Below are 22,445 nucleotides of genomic sequence, written 5' to 3'. Positions count from 1 at the left end.
ACATGGGTAGGAACTGCTGCTCTTGGTAAAATGTGTCATTTAGCAAGAATCCGATACACTCCTGCATCTGGGTCTTTTGCAATCCCCACAGGAACTCCATGAAGTAGACATCCATTATTTTGCTCCTTTTACAGATGGGAAAATTGAGGCTGAGAAGTGAAGGAGTAACTACAAAGGTCAGAGCTAAAAGACAGGGATCCTTCTAAACAGAAGCTGCCCACACCTCCTCAGCCTCAACCAGCCTTCAGCTTCCTCTGCCTGAGGGTGAGAGCTCAGGTCCTCTTGCTTACACGTTCTCTGCTCATGTGGCCCCTTGCTCATGTGTTCTCTGCTCACAGGGCCCCTTGCTCACACGTTCTCTGCTCAGGGCCCCTTGCTCACACGTTCTCTGCTCACGTGGCCCCTTGCTCACATGTTCTCTGCTCACAGGGCCCCTTGCTCACACGTTCTCTGCTCACAAGGGCCCCTTGCTCACGTGTTCTCTGCTCAGGGCCCCTTGCTCACATGTTCTCTGATCACGTGGCCCCTTGGTCACATGTTCTCTGCTCACATGGCCCCTTACTCACGTGTTCTCTGCTCACAGGGCCCCTTGCTCACGTGTTCTCTGATCACGAGGCCCCTTGCTCACACGTTCTCTGCTCAGGGGCCCTTGCTCATGTGTTCTCTGCTCAGGGCCCCTTTCTCACACGTTCTCTGATCACGAGGCCCCTTGCTCACACGTTCTCTGCTCAGGGCCCCTTGCTCACAGGTTCTCTGCTCAGGGCCCCTTGCTCACACGTTCTCTGCTCAGGGCCCCTTGCTCACGTGTTCTCTGCTCACAGGGTCCCTTGCTCACACGTTCTCTGCTCAGGGCCCCTTTCTCACACGTTCTCTGATCACGAGGCCCTTTGCTCACACGTTCTCTGCTCAGGGCCCCTTGCTCACACGTTCTCTGCTCAGGGCCCCTTTCTCACACGTTCTCTGATCACGAGGCCCTTTGTTCACATGTTCTCTGCTCAGGACCCCTTGCTCACACATTCTCTGCTCATATGGCCCCTTGCTCACGTGTTCTCTGCTCAGGGCCCCTTGCTCACGTGTTCTCTGCTTAGGGCCTCTTGCTCACGTGTTCTCTGCTCAGGGCCCCTTGCTCATGTGTTCTCTGTTCACGTGGCCCCTTGCTCACATGTTTTCTGCTCAGGGCCCCTTGCTCACACGTTCTCTGCTCAGGGCCCCTTTCTCACATGTTCTCTGATCACGAGGCCCCTTTCTCACATGTTCTCTTGATCACAAGGCCCCTTGCTCACGCGTTCTCTGCTCAGGGCCCCTTTCTCACACGTTCTCTGATCACGAGGCCCTTTGTTCACACGTTCTCTGCTCAGGACCCCTTGCTCACACATTCTCTGCTCATGTGGCCCCTTGCTCACATGGCCCCTTGCTCACATGTTCTCTGCTCAGGGCCCCTTGCTCACGTGTTCTCTGCTCACAGGGCCCCTTGCTCACGTGTTCTCTGCTCAGGGCCCCTTGCTCACGTGTTCTCTGCTCAGGGCCCCTTGCTCACACGTTCTCTGCTCAGGGCCCCTTGCTCACACGTTCTCTGCTCACAGGGTCCCTTGCTCATGTGTTCTCTGCTCAGGGCCCCTTGCTCACGTGTTCTCTGCTCACAGGGCCCCTTGCTCACACGTTCTCTGCTCAGGGCCCCTTGCTCACATGTTCTCTGCTCACAGGGCCCCTTCCTCACATGTTCTCTGCTCAGGGCCCCTTTCTCACATGTTCTTTGATCACGAGGCCCCCTGGTTCACGTGTTCTCTGCTCACAGGGTCCCTTGCTCACGTGTTCTCTGCTCACAGGGCCCCTTGCTCACATGTTCTCTGCTCAGGGTTCCTTTCTCACACGTTCTCTGATCACGAGGCCCCCTTGCTCACATGTTCTCTACTCACAGGGACCCTTGCTCACACGTTCTCTGCTCACGTGGCCCCTTGCTCATGTGTCCTCTGCTCACAGGGCCCCTTTCTCACACATTCTCTGCTCACACGGCCCCTTGCTCACGCGTTCTCCGCTCAGGGCCCCTTGCTCACGTGTTCTCTGCTCACATGGCCCCTTACTCACATGTTCTCTGATCACGAGGCCCCCTTGCTCACACGTTCTCTGCTCACGTGGCCCCTTGCTCACACGGCCCCTTGTTCACACGTTCTCTGCTTACATGGCCCCTTGCTCACGTGTTCTCTGCTCGCGTGGCCCCTTGCTTACACGTTCTCTGCTTGCGTGGCCTCTTGCTCATGTGTTTCCTGCTCACGTGGCCCTCTGATCAGCTGTTGGTTTCATTCTCCACTTCCTCAGTGAACCACTGACTGCTGGCAGTAAACCATCCCAGATGACCCAGGTTGGTGGAGAGTCCGCATGACCACTGAGCCTCCCAAACCCCAGATGTGCTCTGCGTTGGTACACAGTCCATGAACACTGCCCATGAACGTACAAATACAGCTCAGCTTGTTTTGCCTAAGAGAACAGGGATGATCAGCCAGCTTCAGGGCACTGAGGACATAAATAGATGTATATTGTCATTTCTGTTCAAAGGACATTAAAATGCTTCCCAAACACTGACCTGTCTATTTTCACAAGGAGCCACATTCACCAGCATATTCTCCTTAGTGTTTAAGAATATAAGCAAAGCTTTGCACCCAGAGACAGGCAAGCTGAAGGCTTCCAGAAGTCGATCACAGTTCTGTATGATGCGGTTTGAACTTTTAAAATGTCACCAACTGAACAAGCACGTGAGCCTCACTCACCCTTTCTATCTCCTGGAGGTACAGGAGGGCAATGTCCCCCGCCTTCTCATAGCAGGTGATGATGTCCTGCTCCCGGTCCACGCGGAGACTACTGGTAGAAGAAGAAATAGGCAACTTCTCTAAACAAAGTCCTAAAAAAAATCAACATACAAAAACCGGGTGAGTTGTTTTTTATGGGACTTAATTTTTTAGTATTACTCTAGAAAGCCAGATACTATGGGCGAAGCAGATTCTCTGCCCTCTCTAAGGACAAAATGGAACATCAAAACAGGGCACCAGAAAGAAAATCCAGAGGTTACGGATCAAAGAGGCCCCTCAGCATACAGAAAGGACCATTTGACTCTGACATCCAGGTTAAGAATTTGATCAGGTACTTCACCAGGATCCCATTCAGACCTAACAGAGCTTCTCATTCAACCATGCCCCGAGATCCTTAAAGAATTTTATAAGTAAGGACAGCAAGGCTAGGGCTTCTGAGGTGGCTCAGTAGTAAAGAATCCATCTGCCAAGCCGGAGCCATGGGTTCGATCCCTGGGTTGGGAAGATCCCCTAGAGGAGAGCACGGCAACCCACTCCAGTGTTCTTGCCTGGTAAGTCCCAATGGACAGAAGAGCCTGGCAGGCTACAGTCCATGGGGTCACAAGCAGCCTGGCAGGCTACAGTCCATGGGGTCACAGTCAGTCAGACACAACTGAGTTACAAAGCAACACACAACACAGTGAGGCTAACAGCACAAAACAAGGTAAAGAACATCTCGTGTCTTCTACAGTGTATGCTTAACTGATTGAATATTAAACATTTCTAAATGCACTCAGGAGCCAGGAGTCAGCTACCAGGAGAATCTTCCAACTCTCGGCCTAGATTTCTGCAGTAACAACACTCCAGACCAGCTCTCAGTTCCAGGCCAAGAAAACACCCAGAACCTTGCAGTGTGGGCCCTTCTTTGGAGATAGAGGAGATACTCCTCACCAAGAGAGAGTTCAGGCCTGCGATGGGTTAGGAAAGCATGAAAGGCTGAAAAATGACAATGCCGAGAGGAGCAGGTGTTGCCTGAACCCAGCACCAAACTCAGCCGCTGTCCTGAGCAACCAGCCTGGGCCCGTCAGGCTCCAGGTCTCCACCCACAACTGGAGGCAGAGAGGGAGCCCCACAGGGAGGGTTTGCGCTGCGCCAAGTTCCCTGGGACACGGGGAGACACACACAGCGCATACGTGCCACTCCGTGCAAGACTCTGAGAGAAGCGTCCATGCTGCCAGAGTCAGGACCTGCAATTGGAAGGGGCCTGAGAGGTTTCCTGGCACACGCACTCATTTTATAGATGAAGAAGCTGAGAATCATCGAGGGAAAGTAAGAGATTTGCTCCAAACCTGAGAGGCAGTTCACAGCACAACAGAGATCAGAACCCGGGTCTTCAGCCTTCAAAGCAACATCTACCTACTAAGGGAGCTGCTGACTTTCAGAGTAGGTACCACTGCAGAGAGGGGACCAGACAAGCCAAGGGCAGCAAGTGACCCAGAGCCCCTGTGCATCACTGTGAGAATGGCCCCCTCCCAACTGCTCTTAACAAACGACGGCAGTCCCCTGGCTGTCGAAGGTGACGGGAGATGCTGTGCTCCACGGGAAGGAGAAAAACCACTTCCATCTGCAGGGAGCCAGCACTGAGGACGGCCTGCCTGGGCGCTTAGAGGTGACAACTTCGTCACAGAAGGTGTGGACCAGCCAAAGATTTTGCTGCAGGTTAACAAAGATTTATTGAGGTGAAATTGGCATATTAAAAACTGCACGATGTTTCACCATGATTTCTTTTGTTTTTATTTATTTTTTATTAACTGAAGTCCATCGTTTACATTAGGGTTCACTTTGCGTTGTGCAGGTCTATGAGTTTTAGCAACAGAGCATCATGTTTCCACAATCACAGTATCGTACTGACACCACCGAGCCAATTCACGGCCCTAAAAATGGGATCTAGCCCTCCAGCCTCCCTCCTGAGCCCTGGCAACCACCCACCTTCTCACTGTCTCTACGGTTTGGCTTTGTCCAGAACATCACATAATTGCAATCATGCAGTATGCAGACTGTTCAGACTGGCTTCGTTCACCTGGAAATGTGCTGTTAAGATCCCCTCATGTCTTTTTGTCAGAGGAGGCGATGGCACCCCACTCCAGCACTCTTGCCTGGAAAACCCCATGGATGGAGGAGCCTGGTAGCTGCAGTCCATGGGGTCACTAGGAGTTGGACACGACTGAGCGACTTCCCTTTCACTTTTCACTTTCATGCATTGGAGAAGGAAATGGCAACACACTCCAGTGTTCTTGCCTGGAGAATCCCAGGGATGGGGGAGCCTGATGGGCTGCCGTCTATGGGGTCGCACAGAGTTGGACACGACTGAAGCGACTTAGCAGCAGCAGCAGCATGTCTTTTTATAGGCAGATAGCTAATTTCCTTTTGTTGCTAAGTAATATTCCATTTATTCATTAATCTGTTTAAAGGCGTCATGGTTGCTTACCAGTCTGGGGAATTATGGATAAAACTGCTATAAACATTCGCGTGCAGGCTTTTGTGTGCACATAGTTCTCAGTTCCTCTCAACCAGGAAGAGGAACTGGTGGATGGTATGGTAAGAATATGTTTGTATGAAATATCTAAGTACATCTATTTTATTTACAAATAGCTTTGTAAGAATATTACTTTTAGCTTTATAAGAGACCACTAAACGGGTTGTCTTCCAAAGTGGCTGTGCTGTTTTGCATTCCTACCAGCAATGGACGAGAGTTCCTATTGCTCAGCATCCTTGCCACCATTTGGTGTTATCATTTTTTGAATTTTAGTCATCTAATATGTATAGTGGCGTCTCACTGCTGTTTTAATTTGCAGTTTCCTACGGACACGTGATGTCGATTTTTAATGCTATTTGCCGTCTGTCTACCTTCTTTGATAAAGTGTCTGGACAGATCTATTGTCATTTCGTCAAAAAGACTGAGTCATTTGTCTTCTTACTGTTGAGTTCCGAGTTCTTTATATATTTTGGATACAAGCCCTTTATCAGATTTCTATTTTGCAAATATTTTCTGTCTGTGACTTCATTCTCTTAACCCTGTTTTTCACAGAACAAAAGTTGCTAATTTCCTTAAGTTCAACCTGTCAATTTGTGTTTTCGGTGTAGTCTCTAAAATGCCGCTACTAAATCCAAGGTCACCTGGATTTTCCCCAGTGTTATCTTCCAGAAGTTTTATTTAGTTTGGAATTCAGATTTAGGTTTACAATCCACTGTGAGTTACTATTTATGAAAGGTACAAGGATTCTGTCCATATACACACGTTTAGCATGTGGGTGTCCACTTGTTTCCAGCACCATTTGCTGGAGAGACTGCGTTTCCCTCATTGAATTGCTTTTGTTCCTTTGCCAAAAATCAGTTGATGACAGTTGAGTGGGCCTTTTTCTGGGCTCTCTGTTCTGTTTCATTGATTTTTTAAAGTATTTATTTATTTGGCTGCGTTGGACCTCGTAGTTGAGGCATACGAGGTCTTTGTTGCATCATGTGGCATCTTTCGCTGCTCACAGGCTCCCTGGATGTGGCTCACAGGCTCTCTGGCTGTGGCATCAGGGTCTCTGGCTTTAGCTCACAGGCTCTACGGCTGTAGTTCACAGATTCTATGGCTGTGGCTCACAGGCTCTCTGGCTGTAGTTCACAGGCTCTCTTGCTGTGCCCCACAGGTTCCCTGGTTGTGACTCACAGGCTCTGCAGCTGTGGCTCACAGGCTCTCTGGCTGTAGCTCAATAGCTCTCTAGTTGTGGCTCACAGGCTCCCTGGTTGTGACTCAGAGGCTCCCTGGCTGTAGCTCACAGGCTCTCCGGCTATGGCTCACAGGCCCTCTAGTTGTGGCTCACCAGCTGTCTGGCTGTGACTCAGAGGTTCTCTGGCTGTAGCTCACAGGCTTTCTTGCTGTGCCTCACAGGTTCCCTGGTTGTGATTCACAGGCTCTGCAGCTGTGGCTCACATGCTCTCCAGCTGTAGCTCACAGGCTCTGTAGCTGTGGCTCACAGGTTCCATGGTTGTGGCTCACAGGCTCTGCAGCTGTGGCTCACATGCTCTCCAGCTGTAGCTCACAGGCTCTGTAGCTGTGGCTCACAGGTTCTGCAGCTATGGCTCACATGCTCTCTGGCTGTAGCTCACCGGCTCTTTAGTTGTGGCTCACAGGCTCCCTGGTTGTGACTCACAGGCTCCCTGGCTGTAGCTCACCGGCTCTTTAGTTGTGGCTCACAGGCTCCCTGGTTGTGGCTCACCAGCTTAGTTTCTCCACAGCATGTGGGACCCTGATTCCCCTAAACCAGGGATTTGGGATTGAACCCTCATCCCCTGCCTTGCAAGGCAGATTCTTAACCACCTAACCACCAGTGAAGTCCTTTATTGAATTTTTTGTCTATTATTTCAGCAATCTTATGCTGTCTGGATTACCAATGTACAGTGTATCATTTTTAAGGAATAGCTCTATTGAGACAATAATTACATGGCATAAAATTCACTCATTTTAAGTAAAGTTCATAAAAATTAAATCATATGTCATCTTTTGTGTTCAGTTAGTATGTTTTCAATGTTCATCCAAGTTACAACAATATCGATTTCTTTTCACTGCTGATGATACACCGCATTTCATCTCTCCATTTGCTAGTAGTGGGCAGTGGGGTTGTATCTCTTTTTGTCCATAATGAATAATGCTGTCATGAAAATGCATGTATCATTTTTGTGTGACCATGTATTTTTAATTCTCTTGGGTAGATACCTAGAAGCAGAAGTGTTAGGTCAGATACAAAATTTACATTTAACTCTTTAAGAAACATGCCTTCTAAAGTGGCTATACCACTTTACATTTCCACCAGCAATTCATGAGGATTCCAGTTTCTCCACATTTTTGTCAACACTTGTCATTGTCTGTTGAATCCCAGCCATCTCAGTAGGTGTGAAGTGGCATCTCAATGTGGTTTTGATGTGCATTTCCAAAATGACTAGTGATGCCGACTCTTTGTGTGCATCTTCTTTAGCGAAATGTCTGTTAAAATCTTTTACTTGTTTTTCTTGGGTTGTTGGTTTTCTTATCATTGAGTTTTGAGAGTTCTCTATGTGTTCCAAACACAAATCCTCTATCAGATATGTGATTTGCAAATTTTCCTCTCAGTCTGTGATTTGTGCTACTTCCTTTTTTAAAAAAAATTAGGGTATCGTTGCTTTTCAGTGTTGTGTTAGTTTCTGCTGTACACGATGCATCGGCTGTATCCATAGGGATATTCCGTATGTACCCCTATGCTCCTTCCCTCCTAGGTCTCCATCTGCCCCCCACCCTCCATCCCACCCATTTAAGTCAGCACAGAGCACCGAGCTGAGCTCCCTGCGTGATACTGCAGGTCCCCACTAGCTATCTGTTTTACACATGGTGGTGTATATGTATCAGTACCAATCTCCTTTAACATGTCTTTTGAAGATTAGAAATTTTAAATTTTGACGGAGTCAAATTTATCAGTATTTTCTTTCATAGACTGTACTTTTAGTTTCCTATCTTTAAAAGTACAAAGATTTCTTCTATAAGTTCTTCTAGAATTTTTATATTTTTAGGTTTTACATCTAGGCCTATAAATTATTTTAAATTACTTTTTGTACATGTTGCAAAGTATGGATCAAAGTTTACTTCTCTGCCAATAGGTGTCTGGATGTTGTGGTACAATTTATTGAAGCTTCTCCTTTCTCCACTGAATTGCCTTTCAGTTCAGTTCAGTTCAGTCGCTCAGTCGTGTCCAACTCTTTGCGACCCCATGAACTGCAGCATGCCAGGCCTCCCTGTCCATCACCAACTGCTGGAGTTCACCCAAACTCATGTCCACCAAGTCAGTGATGCCATCCAGCCATCTCATCCTCTGTCGTTCCCTTCTCCTCCTGCCCCAAATCCCTCACAGCATCAGAGTCTTTTTCAATGAGTCAACTCTTCGCATGAGGTGGCCAAAGTATTGAAGTTTCAGCTTTAGCATAAATCCTTCCAAAGAACACCCAGGACTGATCTCCTTTAGAATGGACTGGTTGGAACTCCTTGCAGTCCAAGGGACTCTCAAAAGTCTTCTCCAACACCACAGTTCAAAAGCATCAATTCTTCAGCTCTCAGCTTTCTTCACAGTCCAATTCTCACATCCATACATGACCACTGGAAAAACCATAGCCTTGACTAGACGGACCTTTGTTGGCAAAGTCATGTCTCTGCTTTTGAATATGCTGTCTAGGTTGGTCATAACTTTCCTTCCAAGGACTAAGCGTCTTTTAATTTCATGGCTGCAATCACCATCTGCAGTGATTTTGGAGCCCAGAAAAATAAAGTCTGACACTGTTTCCACAGTTTCCCCATCTATTTTCCATGAAGTGATGGGACCAGATGTCATGATCTTCGTTTTCTGAATGTTGAGCTTTAAGCCAACTTTTTCACTCTCCTCTTTCACCTTCATCAAGAGGCTTTTTGCTCCTCTTCACTTTCTGCTTATCATAAGGGTGGTGTCATCTGCATATCTGAGGTTATTGATACTTCTCCAGGCAATCTTGATTCCAGCTTGTGCTTCTTCCAGCCCAGCATTTCTCATGATGTACTCTGCATAGAAGTTAAATAAGCAGGGTGACAATATACAGCCTTGACATACTCCTTTTTCTATTTGGAAACAGTCTGTTGTTCCATGTCCACTTCTAACTGTTGCTTCCTGACCTGCATACAGGTTTCTTAAGAGCCAGGTCAGGTGGTCTGGTATTCCCATCTCTTTCAGAATTTTCCACAGTTTATTGTGATCCACACAGTCAAAGGCATTGGCATAATCAATAAAGCAGAAATAGATGTTTTTTCTGGAACTCTCTTCCTTTTTTGATGATCCAGCGGACATTGGCGATATGATCTTTGATTCCTCTGCCTTTTCTCAAACCAGCTTGAACATCTGGAAGTTCATGGTTCACATATTGCTGAAGCCTGGTTTGGAGAGTTTTGAGCATGTCCTTTTCATTATAAGGGACTGGAATGCAAAAGTAGGAAGTCAAGAAACACCTGGAGTAACAGGCAAATTTTGCCTTGGAATACTGAATGAAGCAGGGCAAAGGCTAATAGAGTTTTTCCAAGAGAACGCACTGGTCATAGCAAACACCCTCTTCCAACAACACGAGAGAAGACTCTACACATGGACGTCACCAGATGGTCAACACCAAAATCAGATTGATTATATTCTTTGCAGCCAAAGATCGAGAAGCTCTATACAGTCAACGAAAACAAGACCAGGAGCTGACTGTGGCTCAGATCATGAACTCCTTATTGCCAAATTCAGACTTAAATTGAAGAAAGTAGGGAAAACCACTAGACCATTCAGGTATGACCTAAATCAAACCCCTTATGATTATACAGTGGAAGTGAGAAATAGATTTAAGGGACTAGATCTGATAGAGTGCCTGATGAACCATGGACTGAGGTTCCTGACATTGTACAGGAGACAGGGATCAAGACCATCCCTATGGAAAAGAAATGTGACTTCACATTCCAGGATGTCTGGCTCTAGGTCAGTGATCACACCATTGTGATTATCTGGGTCCTGAAGATCTTTTTTGTACAGTTCTTCTGTGTATTCTTGCCACCTCTTCTTAATATCTTCTGCTTCTGTTAGGTCCATACCATTTCTGTCCTTTATCGAGCCCGTCTTTGCATGAAATGTTCCCTTGGTATCTCTAATTTTCTTGAAGAGATCTCTAGTCTTCCCCATTCTGTTGTTTTCCTCTATTTCTTTGCATTGATCGCTGAGGAAGGCTTTCTTATCTCTCCTTGCTATTCTTTGGAACTCTGCATTCAGATGCTTATATCTTTCCTTTTCTCGTTTGCTTTTCACTTCCCTTCTTTTCACAGCTATTTGTAAGGCCTCCCCAGACAGTCATTTTGCTTTTTTGCATTTCTTTTCCATGGGGATGGTCTTGATCCCTGTCTCCTGTACAATATCAGGAACCTCAGTCCATAGTTCATCAGGCACTCTATCTATCAGATCCAGTCCTTTAAATCTATTTCTCATTTCCACTGTATAATCATAAAGGATTTGATTTGGGTCATACCTGAATGGTCTAGTGGTTTTCCCTACTTTCTTCAATTTAAGTCTGAATTTGGCAATAAGGAGTTCATGGTCTGAGCCACAGTCAGCTCCTGGTCTTGTTTTTGCTGACTGTATAGAGCTTCTCCATCTTTGCTGCAAAGAATATAATCAATCTGATTTTGGTGTTGACCATCTGGTGATGTCCATGTGTAGAGTCTTCTCTCGTGTTGTTGGAAGAGGGTGTTTGCTATGACCAGTGCGTTCTCTTGGCAAAACTCTATTAGCCTTTGCCCTGCTTGATTCTGTATTCCAAGGCCAAATTTGCCTGTTACTCCAGGGGTTTCTTGACTTCCTACTTTTGCATTCCAGTCCCCTATAATGAAAAGGACATCTCTTTGGGTGTTAGTTCTAAAAGGTCTTGTAGGTCTTCATAGAACCATTCAACTTCAGCTTCTTCAGCGTTACTGGTTGGGGCATAGACTTGGATTACTGTGATATTGAATGGTTTGCCTTGGAAACGAACAGAGATCATTCTGTCGTTTTTGAGATTGCATCCAAGTACTGCATTTTGGACTCTTTTGTTGACCATGATGGCTACTCCATTTCTTCTGAGGGATTCCTGCCCACAGTAGTAGATATAATGGTCATCTGAGTTAAATTCACCCATTCCAGTCCATTTTAGTTCGCTGATTCCTAGAATGTCGACATTCACTCTTGCCATCTCTTGTTTGACCACTTCCAATTTGCCTTGATTCATGGACCTGACATTCCAGGTTCCTATGCAATATTGCTCTTTACAGCATCGGACCTTGCTTCTATCACCAGTCACATCCACAGCTGGGTGTTGTTTTTGCTTTGGCTCCATCCCTTCATTCTTTCTGGAGTTATTTCTCCACTGATCTCCAGTAGCATATTGGGCCCCTACTGACCTGGGGAGTTCCTCTTTCAGTATCCTATCATTTTGTCTTTTCATACTGTTCATGGGGTTCTCAAGGCAAGAATACTGAAGTGGTTTGCCATTCCCTTCACCAGTGGACCACATTCTGTCAGACCTCTCCACCATGACCCTCCCATCTTGGGTGGCCCCACACGGCATGGCTTAGTTTCATTGAGTTAGACAAGGCTGTGGTCCATGTAATTAGATTGACTAGTTGTCTGTGATTTGGTTTCAGGGTGTCTGCTCTCTGATGCCCTCTCAGAACACCTACTGTCTTACTTGGGTTTCTCTTATGTTGGACGTGGGGTATCTCTTCACAGCTGCTCCAGCAAAGCACAGCTGCTTCTCCTTGCCTTGGACGAGGGGTATCTCCTCATCGCCGCCCCTCCTGACCTTGAACGTGGAGTAGCTCCTCTAGGCCCTCCTGCGCCCGCGCAGCCACCGCTCCTTGAATGTGGGGTAGCTCCTCCTGGCCGCCGCCCCTGGCCTCGCGCAGGGGGGTAGCTCCTCTCGGCCGCTGCCTCTGATCTCGGACATGGGGTAGCTCCTCTCAGCCGCTCCTGCGCCATTGCCGTTGTGGCCTGGCACTCTCGGCCGCTGCCCCTGACCTCGGGTGGGGGGTAGTAGCTCCTCTCAGCCACGCTTCTAATGGTAATGGTAGTAGTAGATAAATGCAAAGGACCGCGCAGCAGAAGCATGCCAGCTGCGACGGACCACGCAGAAGCATGGCCGAGAGGAGCTACCCCACACCCCGAGGTCAGGGGCAGCGGCCGAGAGGAGCTACCCCACATCCAAGGAGCGGTGGCTGCGCGGGTTCAGGAGGGCTGAGAGGAGCTACTCCACGTTCAAGGTCAGGAGGGGCAGCAGTGAGGAGATACCCCTCGTCCAAGGTAAGGAGAAGCGGCTGCGCTTTGCTGGAACAGCCCTGAAGAGATACCCCATGTTCAAAGTAAAAGACACCCAAGTAAGACGGTAGGTATTGTGAGAGGCATCAGAGGGCAGACATATAAACCATAATCACAGAATTGCCTTTACACTTTTGTAAAAAGAATCAGTTCTAATGAGGTGGATGAAACTGGAGCCTATTATACAGAGTGAAGTAAGCCAGAAAGAAAAATACCAATACAGTATACTAATGCATATATATGGAATTTAGAAAGATGGTAACAATAACCCTGTGTACGAGACAGCAAAAGAGACACTGATGTATAGAACAGTCTTATGGACTCTGTGGGAGAGGGAGAGGGTGGGAAGATTTGGGAGAATGGCATTGAAACATGTATAATATCATGTATGAAATGAGTTGCCAGTCCAGGTTTGATGCACGATACTGGATGCTTGGGGCTGGTGCACTGGGACGACCCAGAGGGATGGTATGGGGAGGAAGGAGGGAGGAGGGTTCAGGATGGGGAACACATGTATACCTGTGGCAGATTCATTTCAATATTTGGCAAAACTAATACAATTTTGTAAAGTTTAAAAATAAAATAAAATTTAAAAAAATCAGATGGACATAAACGTGAGTCTATTTGTGGACCCTCTATTCTGTTCCAATGATCTATTTGTTTATACTTATGCTAATATTTGTTTATACTTATGCTAACCCTCTCTTGAAATTACCATATCTGTATAAATCTTGAAAGTAGTGTTCAGATCAGATCAGATCAGATCAGTCACTCAGTCGTGTCCAACTCTTTGCGACCCATGAATCGCAGCTCGCCAGGCCTCCCTGTCCATCACCAACTCCCAGAGTTCACTCAAACTCACGTCCATCGAGTCAGTGATGCCATCCAGCCATCTCATCCTCTGTCGACCCCTCCTCCTCCTGCCCCCAATCCCTCCCAGCATCAGAGTCTTTTCCAATGAGTCAACTCTTCACATGAGGTGGCCAAAGTACTGGAGTTTCAGCTTTAGCATCATTCCTTCCAAAGAAATCCCAGGGCTGATCTCCTTCAGAATGGACTGGTTGGATTTCCTTGCAGTCCAAGGGACTCTCAAGAGTCTTCTCCAACACCACAGTTCAAAAGCATCAATTCTTCGGCGCTCAGCCTTCTTCACAGTCCAACTCTCACATCCATACATGACCACTTAGTGCTCTAATTTTGTTCTACTTTTTTAGCTATTCTTAGTCCTTTGTATTTCCACATAAAATTTGCGGGTCAATTTCATTAAAAACAAAAACACATGTGGCTGGGATCTTAATTGATGCATGTTGAATTTATAGGTAGATTTGGGGAGAACCGAGATCTAAGCAGTATTGAGTTTCCCAACCCGTGTACAGAGCGTGTCTCTTCATTAACGTAGGTCTTTACGTCTCTCGGAAATGCTTCGTAGCTTTCAGTGTGCACGCCTTGCAAATCTTTTCTCAGATCTACTCTTAAGTAGTTCATATTTATTATGCTGTTATAAGTGGTATTGTTTTAATTCCTTTTGTTCATGGCTAACATTTAGAAATATAATAGATTTCTGAATATTGGTCTTGTGTTCTATAACCTTGCTAAATTCATTTATTAGTTCTATACAATCATGTTGTTTGTAAATACAATTTCACTTCCTTCTTTCCCATCTGGATGCCTTCTATTTCTATTTGCTGCCTTATTGCACTGCCGAGGACCTCCATTACAATGTTGAAAAGAAGTGGTGAGAGCAGACATCCTCATCTTATTCCTGATCTTAGGGAGAAAGCATTTAGTCTTTTCATACTAAGTTTGATGTTGCAGTTTTTCACAGATGCCCTTTACCAAGTTGAGGAAGATCCCTTGTACACCAATTTTGCTAAGAGTTTACATCAAAAATGGATGTTGGAATTTCTTGAATCCTTTTTCTGTGTCTATTGAGACAATCATATGACTTTTTCTCTTTTAGTTTTCAATCTGGTGAATTACAGCTACTGATTTTCAAATGTTAAACCAAACTTCCAGTCCTGAAATAAATCCCATTGATGATGATATATTATTCTTTCTTTATATTGTTACAGTTGATGTGATAAATTTCTTGTTTGGAAATTTTTTCATCTAGGTTCATGAGGAATATTTGTCTATAGTTTCCTTGCAATGTCTATCCTGTTTTTGGTATTAGGGCAAGTCCTTACCTAATAAAATGACTTGAGAAGTATTCTCTTCTCTTCAATTTCCTGAAAGAGTTCATTTGGAATTATTTTGTTCTTAAATGTTTGGTAGAACTTACAGTAAAGCCATCTGGACCTGGAGTTTTCTTTGGGGGAAGCTTTTTAACAACAAATTCCATTTCTTTGATACAGGATTGTTCAGATAATCTCCTTGTTCTTAAGTGAGGTTTGGTGGTTATCTTTTAGGCAGTCTGTCCCTTTCTCCTGAGTTGCCGGATGTATTGGATCCGTGTTGTTTATGATGCTCCCTGATCCTTTCAGTGTCTGTAGCGTCTCCAGGGGTGGCATCTCTCTCATTCCTGATACTGGCAGTTTGTGTCCTCTGTTTCTATCCTGAACTGTCCTCAAATGGTTTTGTTGAAATTCTCAATAAAGATCTTTTAATTCCATTGATTTTTGTTTCACTGATTTTTCTCTGTTATTTTTCTATCTTCTACTTCATTGACTTCTGCTCTGATCTTTATTATTTTCTTCCTTCTGCATTACCTTGAACTTAATTTACTCTTCCTCTTCCAGCCTCTTAAAGTATAAACCAAGGTATAAATTGGAGACCTTTTTCCTTTCCTAGTATAGGCATTTTGTGTAATAAATTTCTAAGTACTACTTTAGCAGTTTCCTACAAACTTTGATACATTGTGGTTTTATTTTCTTTCAGTTCACAATACTTTCTAATTTAATTTTTGATTTCTTCTTTAAAAATGTGTTATTTAGTTTCTAAACACTCAGGGATTGTCCAAAGATCTTTCTGTTACTGATTTTTAAATTAATTCCATTATGGTCTGTGTCCCTTGGATAGCAAGGACATCAAACTGGTCAATCCCAAAGGAAATCAACTCTGAATATTCATTGGAAGGACTGATGCTGAAGCTGAAGCTCTAGGACTTTGGCCATCTGATGCAAAGCACTGAGTCGTTGGAAAAGACCCTGATGCTGGGAAAAACTGAGGGCAGGAGGAGAAGGGAGCGAAAGAGGATGAGATGATTGGATGGCATCACTGACTCAATGGACATGAGTGTGAGCAAACTCTGGGAGTTGGTGAAGGACTGGGAAGCCTGGAGTGCTGCAGTCCATGAGTTGCAAAGAGTCAGACAGGACTCAGTGACTGAACAACAAATGGTCTGTGAAATAAAGAGCTAGACAAGCTTGAGATGTTCTGCAGGCTCTGGAGGAAGGGCTGGCCTCTGGGAGATAATGTGATTCACAGCATGGGTCTTGGGCCACACCATACCACTTTGACCTCTGAAGAGACTAGAGACCAAATAACTGAGTTCCATGGGCACTCTGTGCCTACATAGCTGACCTCCAACATGAACCTGGGTATGGTAGCCTGAGCACCCTTCCCCCACTGGCAGTACACCGTTAGTGCTGCCCCGTATCACTGCCAGGAAAACGAAGTGCTGACCATATCATCCCACTGTGATTAGACGACTTAAATTTGGAGCCGGTCTCTTTTGGGCTCTACCCTATGTGCCTTTTGCCTGTAGTAATTTTCACCTGTAGCTTTTTGTTGTAATAAACTGTAGCCATGCGTATGACAGCTTTCCTGAGTTCTATGACTCTAGTGAATCCCTGACCTGCAGGTGGTCTTGGGGATCCCTGATAGAGGTCAGAGAACATATTTGAACTCTTCCAATTATGTTGAAACTTGTTTCTTGCCCAGACTGTGATCAATCTTGATAAGAACCTTGGAAGGAATGTGCCTCCTGCTGTTGGCTGGGTGACACATAAACGTCAACCAGGTAAAGCTGCTGTACTGTGCTGTCCCGAGACATGAGTCTGAAAAAACTCTGGGAGAAAGTGAAGGACAGGGAAGGCCGGCGTGCTGCAGTCCCCGGGGTCACAAAGAGTCGACCTGACTTAGTGACTGAACAACAAGGTTTCTGTATCCTTATTGATCGTCTGTCAACTTGTTCCATCACTTATTGGAACAGGGTATGAAAGTCTCCAAGCATAACTGTCAGTGGTCGCTTTAAGGTTTACTGAGCCCCAGTCCACTCCAAATGGTATCATAGGCCTTCCACACGCAGAACACCTTTACTGTCGCGTACTTGCATTTCTTTTTTGTCCTGATTTTCTTATACATTACGTTTTTACACGGATTATAAATCCCAGTCCACGTGATTATTATTCTTATTGAAATGGCCGATTACCTTGTCAAGACATTTTAATAATGTGGAAAACCTGATACAGTCACTGATACAGCGATGCCTTCCACTGCTCTGCGTTCCTTTGTGCAGATTCAGCTTTTCCTTCCCCTAAACAGATTCCTTTACCATTTCTTACAGTGCTGTTCCATTGATGGTGAGGCTTTTCAGCCACTGACTGTCTGGAAAAGGCTCTATTCAGCTCCGTGTTTGAGGATATCTTCATTTTCATTCACTCGACAGTCTGCCCCCGCCCCTACCCCAGTCTAAAGACGCTCTCCGCGATTCTCACTTGCATGGTCTCTGACGATGAACCTGCCGTCACCCTGTTTATTCACCTGCATGTAACGTGTCTTTTTTCTGGCTATTTGTAAGATCTCCCCTTTGTCATTGATCATGAGCAATCCGGGTTATGAAGGGCTTTGGTTTCGTTTTCCCCATGTTTACTGTGCTTGGGCCTCACTGAGCTTTCTGGATCTGAAGATTTATAGTTCTCGTAAAATTTGAAAGACATTCAGCCATTATTTCTTCAAAGTTTTTTGTGACCCTTCCCCTTTCTTGCTTGCTATACTAAGTCACTTGTGTCTGACTCTTTGTGATCCCATGGACTGTAACCTGCAAGACACCTCTGTCCATGGGGATTCTCCAGGTGAGAATACTGGAGCGGGTTGCCATTCCCTTCTCCAGGGGATCTTCCCAACCCAGGGATCAAACCTGAGTCTCCTGCAGCTCCTGTACTACAGGCGGGTTCTTTACCACTGAGCCACCAGGGAAGCCTCCCCCTCCTTAGGGGTCTCCAATTACACACATTCAGGTCACCTGAAATTATTCTGCAACTCATTGATGTTCTTTCCACTTTATAAAAAGTTTTCACTTTTTTAGATGGTGTCTACTGCAATGTCTTCAAGTTCACTGATCTTTTTATCAATGTCTATGGCACCCCACTCCAGTACTCCTGCCTGGAAAATCCCATGGATGGAGGAGCCTGGTGGGCTGCAGTCCATGGGGTCGCTAGGAGTCAGACACGACTGAGCGACTTCACTTTCACTTTTCACTTTCATGCACTGGAGAAGGAAATGGCAACCCACTCCAGTGTTCTTGCCTGGAGAATCCCAGGGACAGGGGAGCCTGGTGGGCTGCCATCTCTGGGGTCACACAGAGTCGGACACAACTGAAGCGACTTAGCAGCAGTAGCAGCAGCAATCTGCCATTAACTACATCCAGTGTATTTTTCATCTTGGACATTGTAGGTTTCATCTTTAGAAATGAGATTTAGTTCCATTTTTAATGCCCATGTCTCTACTAAACTTTATGAACATGAAGAATATACATAATACCTGTTTTAATGTCTCTCCAGTCCTAAGTGCTCAATATTCACTCCCTATACATTTAGAGCCAAAGTTGTTTATGTGGCTGCAAAATAAAAGAAATTCACTAAGCATCCTCTCTCTGTTTCAACCTCTTAAAATGTTCTCCAAAGGAGAATACAAGATAAGTTGAACAAATTCACTATTCGGTAGAACAGCTACAGAACTACTCAAAAGCAAGCACTTGATCAGAGCTTCCTAACTGCGCTTTAAGGGCTCATTTGTGCCAAATTAAAACCTCCAGAAAACAACACAAAAGATAAACTGTTTCATTATCTGCCTTCTGCTTCTATGAGGAGCAACCAAATAATGTGCAAGTCGGTATCAGGGATTTACTATAAAGGAAACAAACCCCACAGTATGCCAAAGTGAGTGAGTGAAGTCGCTCAGTTGTGTCTGACTCTGCGACTGTAGCAAAGACCGCAGCCTACCAGGCTCCTCTGTCCATGGGATTCTCCAGGCAAGAATACTGGAGTGGGTTGCCATTTTCTTCTCCAGGGGATCTTCCCGACCCAGGGATCGAACCTGGGTCTCCCAATTGCAGGCAGACACTTTACCGTCTGAGCCACCAGGGAAGTCCTACAGTATGTCAAAGGACCAGGAGAAAACATGGGTCTAGTCCTTGGCACTTTACACGGCAGGCGGGACACTGACCACTAAGGTTCCTGAAGATGACCAAGGCCCTCGGGGACCAGCCAAACCCAGTGAGTCAAAGAAAAGACAGATCTAGGTCAACACAGTTTGGCTCTCACCTGTACCATACATTCTGGAATACGAGAAGTCCACTCTCCCAGGGCTGTAGTCCCACAGCCACGTATAGTCGGTAAGGCAATTCAAACCAGACAGACAACTTCATCCTCCACTGTGAGGACAGACTTGTCATGGTCTGTGGATTCCTGTTCTAATTAGGGAGCGACATGAACACCTGGCCACCCACTCCAGTGTTCCTGCCTGGAGAATCCCATGGGCAGAGGAGCTGGCGGGCTACGGTCCACAGGGTTGTGAGAGTCAGACACGACTTAGTGACTACACCACCACCACCATGAACAGCCAAGGCCCTGGCTGCCACATGAGCCTTTGGCAAGGAGCCCATTCTCAGGTAGGAGGCCACGCGTGGTAAATATCGCTCCGTTCCTTCTCCCAAATGCTGTGATGTTCCTTCCATGTGCCACCACACACATCTCAGAGCAACAGCAGAGTCTTGATCTACCACAGTGAATTCATGGCGATGCAGCTCAGTTCCAGAATATGCAGTTTTCTGTCAAAAGCTGCTTACAGGACCTCTGGACTAGACTGTAACTTTTCAAGTGTCTAGGATCAGGTCAACACTGTCTGAGAAGCAGAGTTCTGAGGTCATGGTCCAAACTGGCCCTCATTAACATGTCAGGCGGTGCCTTGTCTGTTTGGAAAGCTATCATCAATAATGTTTTTAGTTATGTTCTTTTTTCCAGAGAAATGCACGGCAAGAAAGTGAAAAACAGACTTGAAAAACAGCTGGTATGACAGCTTAATGAACAGCTCAATAAGATCTGCATCTCCAAAATCAAAGCTGGGTACCAGAGAGTAGAAGTTAAGTGCTCCATGACCAAGCATCAGGGCCAGCTTTAAAGCATGGGTCAAAAAAGTGGCTGACTATGTGCTGCGACTTAAAGAATGCTAAGTAGGATTTCCCTGGAGGTCCAGTAGTTAAGAATCCACCTGCCAATGCAGGGCACATGGGTTCAATTGCTAGTCCAGGGAGATCCTACATGCCACGGGGCAACGAAGCCCATGTGCCATGACTACTAACCTACACTCTAGAACCTGAGAGCTGCACCTACGGAAACCCACGCACCCCAGAGCCCGTGCTCCGCAACTACAGAAAACCTGCGAGCAGCAAAGAAGACTCAGCACAGCCAGATGATTAACTAACTAATTAAAAAACAAAAATCAGTAAGTCCTTAGGCTTGAAAAAAACCAGAATACTGAGTAGCCACTGGACCCCAAATTTATCTCCCTTACCCATGGGAAAGTCCCACAGAGGGGCTCACTTCTGAAAGTTCCTTTCCATAAAGGGTAACACATTTTGATTAAACTGGTGACAATAAATTCATCTAGGTCACACCTGACTGCTTTGAAGCTCTTGAGCATGAATTAGCCTGTGCAATGGGTACCATCCTCCTCCCAATCTTGTGGGAAAAGAAACAGGAGCTCCCTAGCTTGTCTAAGGTCTGCACAGGGGCCAGAACTGAGGTTACAGTGGAGCCCCTGAGCTGGGGCAAGTGCATCCTGCCCCAGGTGACGTTCGAAGCACCTGAGGCGGATGGGCTGGGGGAAGCAAAGGTGCTGTGCGAGCGTCAGGGAGCGTGCGCCTCACGGTCGGGAGGGGCGCCAGGCAGTGAGGGGCAGCCGGCCCTGGGCCTGCCGGAGCTCACGTGTGTTCAGCCTCCTAATCGCCCTATTTAGGTGCATCTTTGCTGTTGTTCAATCCTCAGTCGTGTCCGACTCTTTGCAACACACAGACTGCAGCTCGCCAGGCCTCCCTGTCCATCACCAACTCCCGGAGTTCACTCAAACTCATGTCCATCGAGTCAGTGATGCCATCCAACCATCTCATCCTCTGTCATCCCCTTCTCCTCCTGCCTTCATCCTTCCCAGCACCAGGGTCTTTTCCAATGAGTTGGCTCTTTGGATCAGGTGGCCAATGTATTGCAGCTTCAGCATCAGTCCTTCCAATGAATATTCAGGATCAATCTCCTTTAGGATTGACTGTTCAAGGGACTCTCAGGAGTCTTCTCCAGCACCACAGTTCAAAATCATCACTTCTTGAGGACTCAACCTTCTCTATGGTCCAACTCTCACATCTGTACATGACTACTAGAAAACCCAGAGCTTTGACTATACAGACTTTTGTCAGCAAAGTGATGTCTCTGCTTTTTAATACACTGTCTAGGTGTGTCATAGCTTTTCTTCCAAGGAGAAAGCATCTTTTAATTTTATGCCTGCAGGTGCCATCTGCAGTGATTTCCGGAGCCCAAGAAACTAAAGTCTGTCAGTGTTTCCATTGTTTCCCCATCTATTTGCCATGAAGTGATGGAACCAGATGCCATGATCTTAGTTTTCTAAATGTTCAGCTTTCAGCCAGCTTTTTCACTCTCCTCTTTTACCTTCTTCAAGCGGTTCTTTAGTTCCTTTTCACTTTCTGCCATAAGGATGGTGTCATCCGCGTATCTGAGCTTATTGATATTTTTCCCAGCAATATTGATTCCAGCTTGAGCTTCATGCAGCCTGGCATTTCACAGGATGTACTCAGGATATAAGTGAAATAAGCAGGGTGACAATATACAGCCTTGATGTATTCCTTTCCTAATTTAGAACCAGTCTGTTGTTCCATGTCTGGTTTTAACTGTTGCTTCTTGACTTGCATACAGATTTCTCAGGAGGCAGGTAAGGTGGTCTGGCATTCCCACCTCTTTAAGAATTTTCCATTTTGCTGTGATCCACACAGTCAAAAGCTTTAGCATAATCAGTGAAGTAGAAGTAGGTATTTTTCAGGAATTCTCTTGCTTTTTCTATGATCCAATGGATGTTGGCAATTTGATCTCTGGTTCCTCTACCTTGTCTAAATCCAGCTAGTATATCTGGAAGTTTTCGGTTCATGTACTTTTGAACCCTACTCTGGATGATTTTGAGCATTACCTTGCTAGCAATGTGAAATGAGTGCAATTGTGCAGTAGTTTGAACATTCTTTAGCATTGCACTCCTTTGGGATTTGAATGAAAATTGGCCTTTTCCAGGCCTGTGACCACTGCTGAGTTTTCCAAATTTGCTGGCATACTGAGTGCAGCACTTTAACAGCATCATATGGCAAACTGGACTCTCCTTTGTTTCTTTCCACACAAGGTTTCATCACCTCTGAAAAGGAGCTCCAATTTTTCTCCCAAGTGCTGTACATCCCTGAAAGTCTGGCTGAGGAAGTGGACAGCTACACATCTCATTGCCAAAAAAAAAAAATCCTCTGATCACTGAGGGGTTAACCCTC

At 45.9% G+C, this 22,445-nt stretch overlaps 1 protein-coding gene and 1 long non-coding RNA gene across 21 annotated transcripts in view; one reads left to right on the top strand and one right to left on the bottom strand.

Annotated features, from left to right (window-relative positions):
* The window catches only part of TTC7B (tetratricopeptide repeat domain 7B), a 272,932-nt gene that overhangs the window by 190,804 nt on the left and 59,683 nt on the right, over window positions 1-22,445 (bottom strand). For all 20 annotated transcript variants that reach the window (XM_086319126.1, XM_086319129.1, XM_086319125.1 and 17 more), the window contains exon 4: window positions 2,766-2,896. In XM_086319126.1, coding sequence (XP_086175252.1) covers window positions 2,766-2,896 — 131 coding nt within the window. The remainder of the gene's footprint in view (window positions 1-2,765; window positions 2,897-22,445) is intronic.
* LOC147363844 (uncharacterized) lies at window positions 2,788-4,558 on the top strand. Its single transcript, XR_015133840.1, has 2 exons — window positions 2,788-2,924; window positions 3,581-4,558. It is a non-coding gene; the product is annotated as an uncharacterized LOC147363844 (long non-coding RNA).

This window comes from Bos grunniens, chromosome 10, assembly GCF_055505025.1.
Source record: "Bos grunniens cultivar Pamir isolate PY7600 chromosome 10, Bosgru_T2T1.0, whole genome shotgun sequence".
Classification (NCBI taxonomy): domain Eukaryota; kingdom Metazoa; phylum Chordata; class Mammalia; order Artiodactyla; family Bovidae; genus Bos; species Bos grunniens.
Note: the sequence above shows the minus strand (reverse complement) of the source record. Positions and strands in the feature narration are given on the sequence as shown.